Below are 15,100 nucleotides of genomic sequence, written 5' to 3'. Positions count from 1 at the left end.
AGCTCTCTCAATCTTCCCTTTCGCTTTCCGAGCTAAACGACGCATCTGCTGTTTGCCGTTCTTTGGCTCCCTCCCTGCCCCCACGCCACGCAGGGCTTGCTGCCTTTGGTGGGTTTGAAAAATCTCTTCTACGCAGCAGGTTTTGTGTGAGCGCGAGCGCTGGAAATGGGTTTCAGATGTTTCCCCAACTGGGCCCTGGGCCTGCATCTTGTAAGCCGGAGCGTTTCCACGGGAACCGTGTGACATCTACATCTCTCCCGTGGCTCCCCCGGCAGCTCCCTCTCGAGCATGCCCAGTGCAAGCCTTGACTTCGGCTCCCCTCTCCGTGTGCAGTAACGGGCTGCACATATGGGACTATGAACGCGGTTCCTGATGCGCTCCCACTCTTTGTCTTTGGGAGGAGGAGGAGGAAGAAGTCCTGCCCAGAGCTGGAGGATCTGCCCGGTGCGCTCTGAGACCCTCGCCCGTCGCCGGGCTCGTGGAGAATGCTCGCTTGTTTGGCCAGGGGGAATTTACTGGATATTCTTCAGGAGGGCTTCACAGAGGTAAATGCATGTCCCAAGTCTCACACAGACCTTTCCGGGGCAAGGAAGCATGCTTTTGTGCAACATCTCTCAGGGGTTGTTACGTTTCCCAGTGCTCTGAGGAACAGAGAAGGAGAAAAATGAGCACGATTTCAGGGTGGGAGAGCTGCTTACTAACGGGAGGGCATACTGGGCAGCTCAGTCTGGGGTCTGCAAATCAGCAATAGTTTCTTGAAGAGTTTGTGGCTGTTTTACAGCTGGTGTTTTTAGCTCGGAGTTTTTATTCTCTTCACAATGCTTTACTGTTGTACTACTGAATAATATAAACTGCAGCAAGGTTATGGAGCGCAGTTTATTTTGTAGAATTGACTCCTCTCCTGGGTAAAAGAAGTCTCAGTGTCTGAAGGCTGTTGGAAAGCCTGTAAATCTCTTTGTGGACACACATTTCTTGGGAGAGGCTGACAAAGAGCAGGCTGGCAGGTTTTTTTCCCTGTCTTGTTCTGTAGATTGAATCTCTAGGGGATGGAAATTCATCTTGGGCAGGAAAATCTAATTTTAAAAGTGTTCTTTATTTACTTACTCTGCTGTTAGGGAGACTAAGAAATCATAAAAGAAGGAGTGAGAAGTACCAAGAAATTCCAGGGATGGGAGTCCTGTAACTGTATGGGGAGTGCTGATTGCTGTCAGCTTCCCTCTTCAGGGTGCACAAAAAATTAGTTCTGTTGGACTCTCTATGGACTCAGCACAAAATGCCAGATCAGCCACTGCCTGGCTGTGCATCATCCAGACCGTGCTGGAGCATGATTTCCTGTCTGTAAGCTGAAAAGGAAGAAATATATTAGGGGCTTGTGCTGAAAACAAGCAGTGGCTGCTATTTGCTTTCTCACCTGGTGGCAGGGAGGCAGGGATAGTCTCTTGGTGTGTTTTATTCTTTCTTAGAGCATACAGCTTATTTTTGTTTGTGTTTAGTGGATCCTCACCCTTGCAAAGCTTAGCCCCCACCTGACTGTTCTAGCCCCATACTCCATTCTTCACAGAAAATGAACATCCCTCCTGGGCTTAACAGCACCAGTCATTGCAGGGAAAACAAACTGGGTATGAAACTTCAGCCGTACAGCTTCACATCAGCCACAGGTCTCCTTTGATTGCTCTGTGTAACTGTGTAAATACTCCATCCCCTCCTCCCCAGAGTATCTCAGTCTCATATTTAGCTAGCAAAGGTACTGCTGTCACTGAAGCTTACAGTTCCTCTGCTTGAGGGCAGCAGATCGTTTTCTGGCATAAGTTAATAGTGACCTGTATATTAATAATATAATTAATAATGGGAACAAAGAACAGTTTTACATTCAGTTTTAGCCCCACCCTGACTGTCTGGTTTTACCCACAGACTGCTCAGCTGTGGGAAAAAAGTCCCTCTCCCACCATAAAAACTGATGCACTGTCATGTCTCCTACTTGGGATCTCTCTGCCACATCACACACTTCACATTATAACAAAAGTAAAATTAAAACCAATTTTGCAAGTGCAGAACCTATGGTACAGAGAGGTTAAGTGACTTGCCAAGGACACGCATCACATCACAGACACAGTTGGAAATGAGTGAGAAACGGTGTAATTCTGTGCTTTCTGTTTTGATCCACCAACTGTACTTCTGCCCTATCTCTCTGTACCTTAGGTGCTTATTTATAGAAGTCCCTGAATGTGAAAGAGTGTCCCAAGGTGTCTGATCCCAACACAGCACTCTGATGTTAGAATGCTGGAAGTGAGTGGCTATGAAACCTAACGTTTGGGTATAAAACCAGATTCAAGCTAAGAAGACAGGCTTAATTTAATACGAGCAATGAATTGGGATATTGCAGGAATTGCCTTGCTGATTCAGTGTCCGGTCTTTTGATAGAGCATCTTTTCTGGCCAGGTGGCTCTTTTGGTGACTAGATATCTTGAAATACAAGGATGTACTTTCCAAATCTGTGCATTAACATACACAAGTAAGATGCTAGCAAGCTCCTAGGCATATGCACAGAGCTCAGGTGCAATCCTACACATGCCTGGGACCTAGAGGGCAGGTATAGTTCCAGTTTCTCTAGGGGTATTAATTGTGTGTCTCTGTCTTGCCCCTGTGGTCCATAATCCATGCCTGGAAAGTTACCGAACACAAGCAAGGTGCTACAGGCAAGTTTCTTTTGTTCCTTTGCATTCTTTTCCCTCTGTGTCCATCCTGCTGGCTGAGAGCCACCCCATCAGCCTCATTATCTCATGAACTGGGATGGAGAATGCAGCGTAGTCGTCCCTTGTGCAGCTAATGCCTGTTCTGCTTCACAGATCATCTGTTAGACTGATGCTTTCTCCATGATGAACATAATTGCAGATTGCTGAAGGGGCCCTGTAAATTGCAAGTTCAGGCCGCTGTATTTCTCTTACCTTTCAGAGTCCCTGGCCAAAATATGCTGTGGACAGTGTCACCTGCAGACATTTAAAACAGGATGACTTTTGTTTAATGTTGAAGTGCAGTGAACTCCCCTGTGGGCATCATGCAGCTCCTGTCCCTCTGTCATTAATGGACTACCCTGCCTTGAAGGTTTCCCTTCTGTTTATTGAGACATCCTGCTCTGAGACAGCTAAATAATTCAAGCCCACAGCTGGGTGGTGGCATGGGAATGCATGCCTGCTAAAAGCAGCAGTTTATAATGCAAGGGAACCATAGAGGGCAGGGTCTCCTCTGTGGTGACTGTCCACATAGCCTGAGCTCGTTTTCTCTCCCTAATGAAATGCAGTTTATCTGACATACGTGCTTACGTTTCTGTCGGTTCTTTAAAACAGATGGGGTACACAGAAATGTGTCAGAAATGGGCCTGGCAGCTCCAAGACATTAATGTGTCTGTGTTTGAACAATAATATACCTTCTCTTTTTCAAGTTGGAAGATCATTTCCTCTGTCAGTCTTAATTATGTAGTTGCTCGTGTGCCATGAGTCATTTGAAATAGCTATTTTTTCCCTCCAAGATTACGTTGAACGGCAGGCCTGGGATTGGCTCCTCTCCAGAGAGTGAATTTTTAAGAGCCCAAGCAGAGGTGGTTTTGAAATCAGGGTCTCCCAACAGCAGCAAAGTGAATTGCGAGGTTACCAGATAAGGCTATGTCTACATGGGGAAAACACCTACACACTTTGCTACGTGAGAACTGCTGCATCCTAGCAGTGTGCATGCAGGAAGTGGTGCAGTGCAGGTAGGGCTCTGTGTTCTCTCCCAAGTGGGCTGCTTATTGCCTACCCCCTCACCAAGTGCTTCATGTAATATTTTCCCTCAAGCAGTGGGTTCTTAGCTGAGTGGCATCTGCAGTAGGTATTCCCTGGATTTCCCACACATACAGTCTTTCTCCCTCACTCTTCAAGATTTGCTGTGTCTGTTGGTGAACTTGAGGTGCAAGATGGCATCCTGTCTGTGAGATCTGAATCCTTGCGGTGGGAAATGACCTGGGTTTGAGTTTGGTTTGCTTTTCTGGTTAAAGTAATTTTCTGGCAGTATAGACTTGCTACTCTCTTGTTCTGCTAGCCATTCTGTTCCCCTTGGTGTAACATGCATGATCTGTGACTAAAATGTCTCTGCTACTGCGATCTTAGCAGAGTAAACTTGCATTCACCCTCTCCTTGCAATAAGTGCTATTTATAGCTAATAGGATTCACTATCAAGAGAGCTCTTTTGACTCCTGTCTCCCTTGTCCGGTTCAGCCCATTAGGACCAGCCCATAACTAAATGCTCCCTGTAGCACCAAATCCCTCGGAGCTGGGGTTTCGCTAAATACATGATGACTTTTAAAGATGCTGCTGTTTTCCATGTAGTAGGGTCAGGTCTCATTTCACATCAGCTTTGTTTTGGTATGAGTCTGCTAGTGTTTTACATCCGCTCTACACTGTTAAAGCCACAGGATGGACAGGCACACTTGCTTAAGGCTTGACCAGAGTGAGAAAGGCTGGGGTCTGAAGAGCCATCTGAACCTTCCCAGGTTGTCTGTCTGGTCTGCAAGAGACTGGGCAGCTGCTGCATTGTAATTCTGCTAAGCCTCAAGTACAGGTATCAGAAAACACAGCTGGGGCTTCCCACACCTGGATTTACATGGAGATGTACTTTAGCAGACAATTGCTTGCTCTAGCCAGGAATTCTTACCAATTTCTCCCAAAGCCCTTTTGCCTGGCTGGCAATAGGACTATCAGCAAGGGAAGGATGTATTTGCTGTTATATAGGATTAGGGGTTGAGCAGTTAGGATTCAATCCCTGCCTGAGGTTCACTGCATGTCTAAGCCAGGCTATTACTTGGTTGCATAGCAGTGGCTGTCCTTTGGCAGGGTGTATTACGGTGCATTTGCACAGTGACGATCAAAGATTTATTGTTATCAAAGCATTTTACAAGGAACATGAAAACTAGTCCAGCTGCTTTATATCTAGAAACTGAGGCACACAGAGGTAAAGTGGGATGCCAAATTCACAGTAAGTCATTGGCAGAGTGAGGAACAAAGTCTGTGTCCCAAATGTGCCTTTAGTGCCCTTTGTCCTAGACCAGGCAACTTCACTGTTGGATGTCCCTTCCACTTTTCTTCACATGAAAGGTTCTTGCCTGCAAAAAGCACTGTTCAGTCATACTGTATGCTCGGTCTCTTCACAAAGCTTCTTTTCCCTGTCTGTACAGGGCTAGTGGCTGCATTCTGCTAAATAAGGAACAATACTTCTTTTCTTTTCTGAAGCATCAGGGAATGTCTCAGTGCAACTTGTTTTGACAGACCTTAGACTTTGGGTGTAGTGGAACCATTTGATAATTCAGGGTGAGTCATGTGCTCCAAAGTACTGGCAGTTTACAGTAAAAGATCTCTTGTGGCTCAGCTTTTTGCCTGTATGCTTGCGTAGAAACACTGCCTGTGTGAGAAAAGGGCCTCAAAATACCAGACTGGGGAAAATGCAGAGGCATTAAAACATATTGCGGAAGTTCCAGCAGCTATCTCTAAAGCAGCAACCTGGCTTCAAATGGCGGTGACATTTTGGGGTGTGGATGTCCGACTGTTGATTCAAAGGAATGCATCTTAGCAAGATTCATTTTACATGACTTTCTATCTGGTATACTTCTGTAGTAGTTGCTGCCTGCAATGAGAGTACATTTGTTTAAGGAATGGATACCATCTTCAGATTTCTGAACATAAAAAGGGTGCACAGAACTGATGCTGTGGGTGTGGAAGGTATAGTGAGGAATCCCAGGATTTTTACAAACAGGAGATTGGAGTTAAAGGAGGTATAGGTAGAAAACTAATTGCAGGGAGAATGCTTGTGTCTGGTGTTATGAAAGTGACGGGCAAAATTACTGTTTCAAGAAAGCACACTTAGACACTACTCACAAAAATACCCCTCTCTGGCAGATGGGTGGCACAAGTGAGATCACTGTCTGACAGCAAGGATATGTCTTGGCAAAAGATCAGTAAAAGGAAAAAGTTCCTTATATTAGAAGGGAAAATGGAATCATCAGGCTTTTGTTCTGCACAAATTAAGTAACTCTTTGGTTGTACAGAGATAAAAAGCTGTCATGCATTTCTTGCTGTTTGCCCACCTAGGCCCGGTTTCTTGGGAAGGGACTCAAGGTTGGTTGTTATTATTAGGTTGCTACAAAGTACTGAGCATAACTGTCTTTCAGATATGATTGGTGCTGCTGCCTTCATGAGCTATTTGAAGAGATCTTACATTTGCATCTACTAAGCTCTTCCAAGTAGATTCTAAAACGCAACACTAAATGAATAAAATACCAGTATATATAGGCACAGGTAAGAATTACTTCATCCTGTACGGAAAGTTGTATGTCTCTGGAATGGAGCATGACAGCTAATGGCTGTGCAACGAGAAGTAAAGATCAAAATGGTAGAAAGAATGTAGGGAGTTTGAATAGAATTGGGCCTTGCTGTTTAACACTTAAGCCCTTCCTATTAATGGATAAAGGACTGTGAAAGATGTGGAAAACTTTGCAGTCCAAAATTCCATGTCCTGCTGGATAGCTGGGCACTCTGGAAATTCTTGCTCTTATTTGCATTCAGGCAGTATGTGAAATACACTTTCAGCTCTAAACTTCATCCTTCAAGGCCTTCCAGCACTTGAGCTAGCATCTGAAAGTCTGCCAGTGAGCTGCTCTCTTGGTAGACCGGACACTTGTTCCCGTCCCAGTGACAAGTGGTAGTATAGCCAGCATGCCACAGGCAGCTGTCATTTCAACGGTACTGCCAGGATATGAGTAAAAACTGCCAGTCTTCTCCCTCCTTATCTTGACATTCTGAATGAAGGGCAGAAGCAGTCCCTGTGCGAGATCTGTGTTTAGGAAGCTGCATGCAGAGAGGAGGATTTAATCCTTTGTATTTGTTCTGAACACCGAGGATGATGGGAATGTATTTTTAAAGACCTGGCGAAAGCCTTCTAAAGTTGCAGGCACTTACTTTCTGAAATCTTTGCACAAACCTGAGCAGTCAGTGTAGTGGTAGTCAGTGGTTTCAAAAATGTCCGGACTAAGAGATCAGCAAGCGGAAGACTGGTCTTTATAGTATTGAATCTGCCTAGAGAAACAGTGGTTACTGCTTGAGGTGAATTCACTGAACCAAAGAAATGGTTTATATTAAGATGAGGAAAGTCCCAACTGAGTGTGCCTAGATCATAGCGTGGGTTAAAGGCACTGTTGGGCTGCTCCTACCACAGGTTTGTGCTTCTTGAGTCTTTGAAATTGACCTTAGAAGTTATAGAAAACAGAATTTTGAGACTTCGGGATAATCCTTCTTTCTGGGTCTCTGCAAATCAGTGAAAAATCCTTGTCCAGACATGTTAGGGTATTGGAAATGTCCATGTTTTCACTGAGATATGGGTGAAGGGTTAAGGAGCTCCTAGTCTTTTGAAGCTCGCACACCATTTCTGTCTCCTGGTGTGCACTAGATTGTATGGGTGCCTCCTTTTCCAAACTGTGTCGCTGTACTGCGGCATCTTCTGTGCTTGAGACAGGCTGTTTATAGAAGATTTGGAAACGACACGTCAGACCAAAAGTTATTTTGAATGAAATTACATCTCCTGCTTTAAAGTAAGAGTTTTATGAAAGGGGAGTCCTGTGGGTGCATATGCTCGTTCTGGCATCACTCTGTTCATAATTGGGTGGTTTTCACTGTTGGATGCGTTGGAAGCTATCTCAATATGGTAAGCTGCCTGAATTACATTTAGGCAGCAATTTTGAGGGAAAAAAAAAATCTTCTTCTGGCTTTGAGAGCCAAGGGAAACATTTTCTTCACTTGTGAGTTTTTATTTTCTGCTTCTACAAAGGCCTTCTCAAATGAAAAAAGAAAATAAACTGGGGAAACACTGGATGGGAAATTTTGACTCACAGTTCCCATCTAATTAAGGTAATGTCAGAAAGCTTAGAAATCGTACAAAGCTCTAAACATTACATCCTGATGCAATTAGGCTAGCCTTTGAGCTTTGCTGTTGTAGACATTTGGTTCAGTGCTCTGAGCAGGCAGGATGTTAAATGCCTTTCAGAGTGGGACCAGCCTCATAGCATGCGGGCTATTATTGTTGACCTTGTTAGACCTGGTGCTTGGGCTCTGTCCACAGAATAGAAAGGAAGAGCAAAGACTATGAGAAACTTTATTCTTCTGGGCTGATTCCCTGAATTCAACAATAAGGATAGATTCAAATTCATCAAATGAATGCAGAAAAGTAATCTTTTCCTATAAGCAGAGAGTGTCATGGGAGGCTACTGTAACATGGTAGCAAGGAGGTCAGGCCCTCTGAAGGCAACTGCCTGCTAAAGAGTGATTTTGTCCAAAAATGAAGATTTGGCCAACTTCAAAATGTGCGATACCCTCATCTCAGAGGAGGTAAAAATTAACCTTATACAGTGTAATGCAGATGGCACTGATAATGAAGGACAGAGTAACATATCAGAGCATTGTGATCTACCTATATTTACTGTCAGGCAGACCGGACTGATTGATGGTTGAGAGGGGAGAAATCTAAGCCCTAAGCAGCAGGTGGTGAATTGCATGGGATAAATGAGAGTAGTAAGGACACCTGCAACTGGCGGGAGATTTGCAATAGAGCTGCTGCTTTTCTTCCACCTGCGGAAAATACTAGATAATGACACTTGATTTTAATTATCAGTAAGGGATTACAGATGCTGCAAAAAATGTGCTGACCCTGGAAGAGCATTTTCCTTCTGTGTATCATTGGCTGTCAATTGAAGTACAAAGATATATGTTCCTGACTTCCACAGTTGTTTTCCTATAGCTGGTGAGTCTGTGGAACTTTGTCAGGCTATGCGCTGAATAAGTAATCAAAAGTAAAAGCCTGCTCTCAGTTGTGTTGTGCTTATTGAAGTGCTAACCTGTAATTTGCCAGCAGAAGTGCCTGCAAGTTGAGAATTTCTTTAGAATGGCAGGTGGTCCCTAGTGCTTTGCTTTAAAAATCTTCTCCTGCCTTGCAAAGTCTTTCAAGGCTTCCAGAGTGACTTGGCTATAAACACCCTACAAGGATCTGCCTAGGAGCTGAAGCAGTCTGGGCTCCAGCTTTCTTCAGGTAAGGGAATTGCTCTTCCCATTGCAAGGTACAGGTAAACCTGGCCTTTTTTTGGAACACAAAGCTGTGTTAACATAAATAGGATTAAGCTTAATATACCCACCATAATCCTAATAACATGTGCTCTGCATAGTAAATCTTACACTAGGCTGATATGTTTTTCTTCTGAAAATCCTGGTTTTGAAAGAAATACTGGTGCAGGAGTAGAGCAGGGTAAGCCCCATCACATCTAAGATTTGGCTGAACAGAAGCTCAAACCCAAATGCAGGGAGAAGCATGAAACTCCTGAGTGGTCAGTGGTTGAAGGATGAATTATTCAGGTAATTATTCAATTATTATGAAGGAAAAGGATAAGCTAGATAGAACAATAGCTGTTTCCTCTCTAATTGCTCTTGGATATAGCTGTCAGCCATACCAGGTTATAAACCAAAAGGGGGAAGCTCTAGGGGTTTGTTCAATCCTGTGAAGTTTGGAGGCTCTGTAGGAAGCTGTAGTAGCTTAGTTACAGCATCACAGGAATTGGTGTAATAGGTCCCACAGGACCTTTTCCCTTAACTAGAAAGACAAAAGTTAAACAAGATGAGCGCTAAGAATTTGAGTGGTTGTCAGAGCAGGGGACTGAGCAGGTTTTGGGGATTATTTGGTCCAGCCTCCTAGGCACAAAGGCTCACTCTGCATCTTTACTCAGTCTGGGTTGTGTTCTCCTTTTTGCTCTGCCTCTGGGGTTAGTGCCTCTTTTTGCTAATTATTTAGAAGGCACAAAATGTCATGTCCTACTCTGTTGTCAGGAAGCAATGTGAAAGCACAGGGAGGACAGCTTTGGAAAAGGAAAGGAGGAGTACTTTTGAGATGTCATCCACCTCCTTGTTTGTTCCCAACCTCCTTTCTCTCCTTGGAGTCTTACTGACTAAGAGGAGCTGAAACCTATTTGAGAATGGGTGGGGCACATGTATCGTTTGAGCTGGGATGCCTGCAGCCGGGAATGGTGGCAGAACGTGAGTTTTTGGTGTATTTCTGCGGCCAAATGACAAGCACAGGCTAGGGAGTATTTTGTGGGGTGGAATAGGCTGTGTAGAGCTGCTATTCTTGTGGCAGAATACATCCTAGCAAATCTTTGTCTTCTCTGTGCTGGAAGATGATACCTGGAGTAATTTCTAGAATAGATGCCATGAATTATGTCCATCCAAGTAGCAGATTGTGTTGCTGTGGTAGTACTTCGGGCTGTTCTGTTGTGAATTGAGATAGCTGTCTTGAGTTTTGAAACAAATGGAGTTCTGAGGGAGTGAAACAAGTGTTTTACTTTTTTTTATGGGTCTGATTCATTAAACTGAATCCGTGGCTGTGGATCCAGGCCTTGTGCTTGTCTTGGAGGTGTAGGGCTTTAAGGTATGGCCCACAACGTCCTTATTATTGCCCAGTTCATGCCAGCTGATGGAGAAGCCGCAGAGAGTGGTAAAGCAGAGCATTTTTGACTCACTAGCATAAAAATTGCTATTGGGATTTCTGCTGAGCAGTTTGGGGGCTTTGTTCTTTCATGCATTTAACACCACTTTGCCATTTTTAGGTCACTAAACTTTTATATCTATTATTTTCTTGTAAGTTCAGTCACCTGCTCACCTCAGCTGCCAGAAGTGACAGCTTACTCCCTGGGTTGTTAGCTTTGCGGCAATCCAAGTTTTTTGCTGAAGTCATTGCATCTTCTAGTTTTTGGATACAAAATCAGGAAATGCAGATCAGTCCAACTGTCTGAACTTCTGCAGGACATCCTTATGCTTTAATGGGGGGGATGCAAAAAACAATCAAAACTCCCTATAAAGTAAGTCTCCTAATGAAATGTAAGTCTGTCGTATTAAAGCAGCTACTGGTATGAAATTACCTTGTAACGATGACATCCATATTCCATTGCCTCAAAATCCTCCTTTTAATAATCATTGTTTAAAATGTAAACACACTGGGATTGAGGAGAGAATTTTTTTTCAATGTCATCCTTCTTATGCTGTTAAGAGAGAGGGACTAAATGTTTGCCAACAATGCTTTCTTGTGAATGCATGAAGAATGTTCAGAGAAAAGAAACAGAAACCAGACTGCTTAGTGAAAGTGTCTGGTTTGCCTTTGACTGGAAACAGAAGTGTCTGAATGGAAGAACCGTATAGATTTCTATAAAAATTGCAAATTTTCTGTGGGCTGGAAGGGGCTGTGCCCTTGTGGAATTAGTACAATATAACAGTTTAGAACTTTGTAAAATGGTTTGAAAAATGACAACGAGGTAGTAAACACAACTGTAATGCGATTATTTCCCTAAATTACATAGACTTCAGATGCAGTTTTTGTGCTGTGACCCTGTTTGGTGCGTCTTTACTTATGAATCTAGGTGTTTCTATAATGATGCTGTATTACTATGAGCAAACCTACCTCTTTTCTCTGGTGCTTGTTTGAATAAATTAAAGCTTTATTGAATCTGTGTAATAGAAGGCTTGTGGTCTCTCCGACTCTGGCATTAGACTGTTGCGAGACAACCTCAGTGCCCACATGATCAGTTAAAATACAATTGCAAGAAGTGGGAGTGCTTTTTGCAGCTGCAAGAGATAGCACTGCTGTTCTGAAAATCAGCACAGGATCATCAACTTGTGCAAGAGAAAGTCATGGCTTGCTGATCCTCCACAGTGCCCAGTCGTGTTAAGTAGAAAATAAAGACCTCTGAAATTGGGCAGGCAAAACTGACCTGCATCGTTGCCATTACAGCCAAAGAAGAGCATGCAGATCTAATCCACGTGACAAGCCAAGTCGGCTCCAGCAAGCTTGCATCACATCTGCCCCTTCTGCTTCCTTTTTTTTTTTTTTTTTTTTTTTTCAAAAGCCATCGGGCAGTGCTCCAAGCTCATCTCCTCTGTTCTGTTCTCCAGCTCTCTGCTGAGTGAGGAGAACTGATTGAGTACAGGTCCAGTCACCTTTCTGAACCAGCAGACCGAACCATGGTGTGATTAAAGTCAGATTTCCTGTGTCAGGACAATTAAGAGTGAAGCGATGATCAGAATGTGACTTTGATGGCCTGTAAAAGCGTGAACTCTGACTGACATTGCTGAGATAATATGGAATAGAGACTTAAAACCTGCTGCATGGGCAGAATAATGGGAAGCTTAGTGAAAAGGGAGGTAATCCCATAAATGGATCAGTTTGTTTACCCTCCATGTACCACACCAGCCCTGCCCAAAGGGATTTCAGTGTTACCAGCACTTCTACTAGCCATGGAAGTGCTATTGGGAGGGGGATCGAAGGGGAAAGGTCATGTGAATCTGCTCTTTGCCTCTCAGTCACTTAGGCCAGATGGGTCCTCACACTGATCAGAAGCCTGGGTTTCGGTTTCCTTGGTCTTCGCCTTGTGGCAACATGCACAGCTCTATGAAGCAGAATCCTGTATGACGTGCTGGAAAGGCGGTGCTCCTTGTGCTCAGGTCTTGCAGATGTTAAGTGGTGTGGCAAGCCAGCTTCCACACGTACAGAAATAGAAATTGGGCCATTAGAAATGCTGATGCAGCTCCAAGCAAATGAAGGAAGGGGACCGTACAACAGGGTCTCTCTTGCTTTTTGCATGAGTTATTACCTATGAGCCATACTGGGAGTCTTAAGGAGAGAGGCTGTTGTCTCTTCCGGGAAATTTGTTCTGCTTGTTTGTTTTGGTAGATGTCATAGTTTAATGGAAAGTAACACCGAGTTTCTTGCTTCTGTGTTGTGGGTTTTCTACTTTCTTGATATGTCAAAGAAAATAGTGTGGATGGGACACAAAATGCTGGGAGTGAACTGATTCTGGCACCAAAAACGAGGGGATGAAAGCATTGGTTTGGCACCAACCTAGATTAAATGTAGTGTGAATCTCTCTTCTCAGCCGTGCTTAGATCGTGAGTCCTGTCCTGCTGCCTGCTTGCTCTTCCTGTCCTGGCATGGAGTGAGCTGCATCACAGTGTGCAGTGATGTCAGTTAGTGCTCGGCAGGCTTTGGGATGAGACCGTTGGTGTTTGTTTTCAAGGGCAAAAGGCAATGACATCTGTGAAGATGAAAGAGAAAAGTGAGAGCTACGCAACTTCCCACTGAAATGGCAGTGATGTGCAAATGTTTTGTTTTCTGTTTTCAGCAACAACTACAGGCATATGTGGCCTGGGTGAATTCCCAGCTGAAGAAGAAGCCAACAATAAAGCCAGTCCAAGACCTGAGACAAGATCTCCGAGATGGAGTCATTCTTGCTTTGCTCGTTGAGATTGTAGGTCAGTAGTGCCATATGGCACTGTTTTTCATCTTGCAGTTTTAGATCTTGTGTAGAAGAGGCTGGCCTTGGCTTGGACATTGGTCAGGCATACTGGCAGATGTTAATGACAGTGTCAGAGCGTGCAGGGGGGTGGGGGGAAAGAGTGACTTTAAAGGAAAACAATCATAAAGCAAATCATAAATGCAATTCTATTAAATTCCTTATGTTTTAGCAGACAGTTACAACAGATGTGCTAAAACCTGTCAGCAATCATTTTAACTTTCCTGAGGCTGGAATGGAGTTATGAAGGAATTTACCTTGCAGAGGAATTGTAGAATCATAGAATCATTCAGGTTGGAAAAGACCTTAGAGATCATCGAGTCCAACCATCAACCCTACTCTACCAAGTACACCCCAAAACCATATCTCCAAGCACCACATCTAAACGACCTGTAAACACATTAAGGAATGGTGACTCAACCACCTCCCTGGGCAGCCTATTCCAGCGTCTGACAACCCTTTCAGTGAAAAATTTTTTCCTAATGTCTAGCTAATGATGTTAGTGTGTGGCATTTTTGGAAATATGACCTGCTTGCTGAGATACTCTCTTCTTCCCATGCTCAACTTCATTCCTGAATTCTCTGCCTCCTCCCCGTGACTAGCACAGGGGGATGGGGAATGAGGGTTGTGGTCAGTTCATTATGTGTTCTCTGTGGCTCTTTTCTCCTCACAGTTTTTTCCCTGCTCCACAGGAGACAGTTCTCCACAAACTTCTCCAACATGGGTCCTTTCCATGGCCCGCAGTTCTTTGTGAACTGTTCCAGCATGGGCCCTTTCCATGGGGTCCTTCAGGAACAGACTGCTCCAGTGTGGGTCCCCTACAGGGTCACAGGTCCTGCCAGAAGGTGTGCTCCAGTGGGGCTCCTCTCTCTCCACAGGACCACAGGTCCTGCAGGAGCCTGCTCCAGTGTGGGGTCTCCACAGGGTCACAGCCTCATTTGGGGCACATCCACCTGCTCTGGTGTGGGGTGCAGTCAGGCAATACAGTCTCCAACCTCATTATTCCTAGTACTGGATACCTTATAAGCAGGAGAAGCAGCCACACGTGCCTCTTGCAGTACCCAGACAAGAGATAAGATCAGGCCCTACACCTATAGCAATTCCTGTGACAGCACCAAGCAGTTCACTTCTCTAATGAAGTTTTTTCACTCCATTAGCTGGTGAGAAGCTGAATGGCATTCAGGTCAACCCCACCAACCAGCAGGAGATGAGGGAAAATGTGGAGAAAGTATTACAGTTTGTGGCATCAAAAAAGATCCGCATGCATCAGACATCAGCAAAAGGTATGTACCCCTGGCAGTTGCCACAGATGATTCTATTTGTTGAAGATCTGTCTTTGTCTTTGTTTCATATCAAACAGATAATGTGTTGGTTTGTGGGGGAGTTTTGATTTTGGGTTGAATGATTCTGCATTCTTGACTGCTTTTGGTAGCAGCACAGTGCACAGAAACAAAAGTGCCTTTTCCTGCTGCTGAGCCATCAGAAGTTCGAGTAACGGTGTAATGAGCAATACAGACTCAGAATCTTTTTCTGAAAAAACTTATAAACCTGCTACTGTGAAATGACATGGGAAAAATATTTCTGGTCCACTGGAAGACCATGATACTGTTTCGCATGGCCTGTAAATAGGGAAGAGACCAAATATGCAAAATCACATGTCTATGGCATGGTTTAGTCAGATATCACAAGGATTGCTGG

The 15,100-nt window shown here is 44.2% G+C and overlaps 1 protein-coding gene across 1 annotated transcript in view; it reads left to right on the top strand.

The window, feature by feature from the left end:
- Nucleotides 1–485: 485 nt before the first annotated feature.
- The window catches only part of DIXDC1 (DIX domain containing 1), a 35,602-nt gene continuing 20,987 nt past the window's right edge, over nt 486–15,100 (top strand). Inside the window, exons 1-3 of the mRNA XM_009957667.1 lie at nt 486–545; nt 13,232–13,361; nt 14,560–14,685. Coding sequence (XP_009955969.1) covers nt 486–545; nt 13,232–13,361; nt 14,560–14,685 — 316 coding nt within the window. The remainder of the gene's footprint in view (nt 546–13,231; nt 13,362–14,559; nt 14,686–15,100) is intronic.

The sequence above is a fragment of the Leptosomus discolor genome, chromosome 22 (genome assembly GCF_034619465.1).
Source record: "Leptosomus discolor isolate bLepDis1 chromosome 22, bLepDis1.hap2, whole genome shotgun sequence".
In the NCBI taxonomy this organism is placed as follows: Eukaryota; Metazoa; Chordata; class Aves; order Leptosomiformes; family Leptosomidae; genus Leptosomus; species Leptosomus discolor.
Note: the sequence above shows the minus strand (reverse complement) of the source record. Positions and strands in the feature narration are given on the sequence as shown.